Here is a 4,883-nt window from a genome sequence, read left to right as displayed (position 1 = left end):
AGCTGCCTGGGCTCAGACTGTCCCACCACCCAGCCCGGCTGGGGTCTCATTCACCATTGCCTTGCTCCCTCCCTCACTGCGGGGGGCCTCAATCTGCTCCTCCCTCCCCCCCAGCTCCTTCCCTTTCACAGAATGGCCTGGTACTTGCCTGCCGTGCTGGGCAGCCAGTGATGTACACTCTGGGCTGGGATCCTGGCTGCATGCACGCCTCTCCCCACCCTTGCTCTACCCACCTGGAGCCCGTGGCCAGGCTGACTTGCAGCCCTATCCTCTGCCCTGCATTTGAGGGGGGCTGAGCCCTGTTAGGCCCTGCCTTCCACCCCCTATGCTAATACCCAACCTAAACTTCCCTTGCTGCAGCTTAAGACTATTGCTTTTTGTTCTGTCATCCGCCACCACTGAGAACAGCCTTGTTCTATTCTCTTTTGAACGCCCCTTCAGGTACTTGAAGGTTGCTATTAAATCCCCCTCTGTCTTCTCTTCTTCAGACTAAATCAGCCCAGTTCCCTCAGCCTCTCCTCACCAGTCATGTCCCTCAGCTCCTGAACCATTATCACTGTCCTCCACTGGATTCTCTCCAATTTGTCCACATCCTTTCTGTAGTGGGGGAGCCAAAACTAGACACTACTCCAGATGTGGCCTCCCCAGTGCTGAACAGAAGGGAATAATAGCTTCCTTGACCTGCTGGCAATGCTCCTCCCAATGCAGCCCAGTGCCGTTAGCCTTTATGGCAATGAGGGCACACTGCTGGCTCATATTCACCTTACCGTCCCCTGTCACACCCAGGTCCTTTTCTGCAGAGCTGCTGCCCGGCTGGCACCCCCAGCCTGTACCGGTGCATGGCATTGTTTTGTCCTAAGTGCAGGACTTTGCACTTGTCCTTGTTGACCCTCATGAGATTTCTTTTGGCCCAATCCTCCAATTTGTTGAGGTCACTCTGATTCCTAGCCCTACCCTCCAGTGTATCTACTACCCCCCACCGCCCCAGCTTGGTGTCACCTGCAAACTTGCTGAAGGTGCACTCAATGCCACCTTCCAGGTTGTTGATGAAGACATTGAACAAAACCAGCCCCAGGACCAACACCTGAGGGACTCCGCATGATACCGGCTACCACCTAGACATCGAGCCATCGATTGCTACCTTCTGAGCCCAAAACTCCAGCCAATTTTCTATCCACCTTACAGTCTATTCATCCAGCCCGTACTTAATTAGCTAGCCTGCAATAATGTTGTGAGAGCCTGTATCAAAAGCCTTGCTAACTTGCTAACTAAAAGCAGTGCATTGGTGCATGGCCCAGGCTGCTGCAGGTAAATAGACCCCAGAGTCTTTCCACCACAGCTCCCCTGGCTGGGCTGATGCACACTGCAGGGCCGGCTGCAGGGACCGAAACCCCCTCTCTTCCTTCCCTACTCTACCTCCCTGGCAAGGCTGCACACCAGGCTGGAATCACAGGCTGACTAGGGTCAGTGACAGCTGAGGGGGCGGCTCTGGCCTGGCACTCGGGCAGACCAAATAAACTCTGCCTGAGGCTACAGCATGGGCAATGTCACCTGGGATGGCAACGATCGCCCTCAAAGTTACCCTTGGATGGGATCTGGCACAGACGTTTGATACAGCGCTCTACAGAAAGCCAGCCATCGAGGTTGGTAACCATTCATGAGGGTTAATCCAGAGCACGATTCTCCATTTTTAAAGCTGTGAATGTCTTTGCAGTTATAGCTTTAGAGCCCTTTCTGCCTGCTTAATGTGCACTATGTGTAATGTCTGTACCTGGCTAGGCTCTCCATCTTGGGTGGGCTAATGGGACCCTACCTGGTACTCCTCTAATGGCATCCGTTTTACGTCTGTGGGGAGCCTCTGGTGCATTGAGCAGGAGTAAATGCACAGGGCTTGTTTTCACGGTCCTGGTATGGTCCGAGTGGGTAGAGATATGCCCGCACAGGCCAGATTTTGCTCTGTCTTGAGCTGATGCAAGCTGAAGAAGGGCAGGAATAAAAGGAAGCATACTTGACTGAACTGAGCTTTCGGCCACCTTGGTGTCTCTGGGCAGAAATGAGAGCAGCTTTAGGCTAACGAATCTTCAGCTCTGTGGGCAACAAGAAACAGGCAAAGTGCAGCGAGCTCTAGCTGCTCCTATCTTTGCCCCTGTTGTGTTCCCTGCACAGCCCAAGGTGGCTCTGTATTTGGGCGACCCGGGGGGCTGACTCTACTCTCTCATTTGGAGCTGAAGACTAGTTTTGGCCCACTGATGCCAGTTATTTGTATGTGAAAGTACAGCTGCTATTCATGCATGTTTGGATTGACTGGCCGGAGTTGTATTTAGCACCCTAATGACTGGATGTAAACCCCAATTCACAAAGCACTGATGAAAGTTGTAGCCCATTCTGAGTCTCAAAATACTTTCCAGCCCACTTTTAATGATAAGTGCATGCTTCTCTTATTGAAGACAGCGTTGTGCTGGATGGATTCTGCCAAGTATCTCAGGTTCTCTGAGTTTTGTGACGCTCCCAGACACAGTGTCATTTCAGTCCCCTGATTGGGTGGCCTTCATAAACTGCTCTTGCTTCTGCTTGAAACAAGTTTCATCTAATCACAGCATAAATTGCATGTGTCACTTAACCCCCTGCTGAGTGCAAATGGTGCCTTCTACAAACATGATTAACACTGCAGCTATACTAATGACCAAATACAGACAACCACAGGGCATGAACAAACCAAACCGAGATCCAATTTCTAACCCGAGCAGCTGTTTGTAAACAGGAGTTTGTATTTTTCACACCGCTCAACAACTGATCAATGATGGTTTTATTTCCTTAAAACTGATGCAAACATGGGATCAAATGATGCTCGCAGTTAACTCAGTGAGGTCAGGAGGCTGAAGTCACACTTACCTCGGGCGCAATGTAATCAGGGGTTCCACAGAAAGTGCTCGTCTTGGAGTCTCCAAACATGTTCTCTTTACACATCCCAAAGTCAGCAATTTTGATGTGTCCTTCCTTGTCCAAGAGAACGTTATCCAGCTTCAGGTCTCTGCAAAATCAGAACCAAGTCAAGCTCTCCTTTGCAAGTGTTCTCCAGCTGCATAAACTAACACATAACAGTGTACTTCTCTGTGCGTCTGCCTTCATGATTTCATAGATTTCATAGATATTAGGGCTGGAAGGGACCTCAGAAGATCATCGAGTCCAGCCCCCATGATGTTTCCAGGGAAAGAGCGGTCAGGCTTGGTGGCCTCAGAAGCCGACAGAGAGAGCCAGGATCTCTTGACTATTAATCTGTATTCTGATTGCAGCAATGACCGTGGCCAGCTCAGTCAATTATATTGTCTACTCCCAGTTTCTTGTGTACCATACCGGGTAATCAGAATTATGACACCTACCATATGCTATGAAGTTAACTGGAATTAACTGCTTTGCTGCTCACAGGAAGCTCTGGGAAGTGAACTACTTCAGAGAAGCACAATCCCTCCCCCAGTTCTTGGCTACACCAAAGATGCATTCTCCTAATATATCTATTTAAGGTGTATAGGATACTGCCTTACACATGCCCAGGTCTCATCCCTTCCCTGCCTCTCTCTCCCTTCCCCTGGGCTATCTTGAACAGCAGGGAAGTGTAGGAAGACCTGTCTTCTGCTCTTAGAGAAGCACAGGAGCTGCAATATTCTGGCTGCCCTGGAGCACTCGGTGCTGGTAGGATGAAGGCTGACATCCACGCTACATAGTAATACGGGCATCTCTGCCCCAACACTGGCATCGGGATACAGTTGTGATTGGGACAAAAAAATGCCAGATACACTCGCATACAACCTGTTTTCCCCCCAACTCCTTCCCAATATTTAATTCCTGAGTTAGCCTCAATGTATAACTCCAGATGCCGAAAGTGCCATCGCCCTAGACCAGGGGCGGGCAATTATTTTGGGCGGAGGGCTGCTTACTGAGTTTTGGCAAGCCATCAAGGGCCACATGACAAGCAGCCTAGGGCAAATTAATATTAATTTTCTAAATTTTTTAGGGGCTCTGCAGGCTGAATAGAATGGCTTGGCGGGCCGCATCTGCATTTTGCCCACCCCGCTCTAGACACTGTAAATCTATAAGAAGGAAACACAGGCCCATTTTGCAAAGGCTGGGAGCATTCCTGACTACGAACATCCCTTCAGGCTGCATTAGTTTTACATATTTACATATGTCCTTTGCATACTACTGCAAAGATCTTGTCAGGGGTTTGGCACTCTATAGGCTGCTGTGGGAAGAAGCCACCCCGGAGAGAGACATGTATATACAGGGAAATAAAAAAGCAAGCAAGCCAAGGAATCATGCACATCAGCACAGAATGGAGGCCCCCTGTGGGAGTAATTGCTGGATGGGGAGAGAAAGAGAGAGGATGATGGCCTGTTTAAAAGACAGTGGTCATGATCAGAAGCATGGCTCACCCACCCGCTTCTGCATGCATGCTTCGATCCTGGAAATACATGGGGGAAGCTGCTCCAGGCTTGTCTCCAGTGGTTTGTCTCAAGCACTTTGAGATCTCAAGAATGACCACAGAGGGCCACTCTTTGCTGGCATATGTTCATGTGGGCAGCATGTGAAAAAGGCATGCTCTAGTTTGCATACGTGTGTTAGCTCTACCTCTGATGGAAAGCACAGCTACCTCCTGTAAAGAGCACCGGGTTTTGCACCTCCACGCTCAAACCAGCCCTTGAGCAGGTCTGCTGGATGCACCCAATGGGGCCATATTTTCAAAACTGAACACTGATTTTTGCCTAGGATTATGAGGCGTCTTAACAGGAGTCTGATTTTCAGAGGAGGGCTGCTCAGAGTTCCCAAGGCCTCTCAAGGCTTCTTGCATTGAGTGCCTAAAATATAGGAGATTCCCCCCCCCCCCA

The 4,883-nt window shown here is 49.9% G+C and overlaps 1 protein-coding gene across 2 annotated transcripts in view; it reads right to left on the bottom strand.

Moving 5' to 3' along the window:
* The window catches only part of PRKCQ (protein kinase C theta), a 99,502-nt gene that overhangs the window by 14,886 nt on the left and 79,733 nt on the right, over positions 1 to 4,883 (bottom strand). For both annotated transcript variants that reach the window (XM_019509605.1, XM_019509606.1), the window contains one exon: positions 2,893 to 3,031. In XM_019509605.1, the coding sequence (XP_019365150.1) occupies positions 2,893 to 3,031 (139 nt within the window). The remainder of the gene's footprint in view (positions 1 to 2,892; positions 3,032 to 4,883) is intronic.

This window comes from Gavialis gangeticus, unplaced genomic scaffold (genome assembly GCF_001723915.1).
Source record: "Gavialis gangeticus isolate Ggan-Ray unplaced genomic scaffold, GavGan_comp1, whole genome shotgun sequence".
Lineage (NCBI taxonomy): Eukaryota > Metazoa > Chordata > Crocodylia > Gavialidae > Gavialis > Gavialis gangeticus.
The sequence above is the reverse complement of the archived record's forward strand: the minus strand, read 5'-3'. Positions and strand labels throughout refer to the sequence as shown.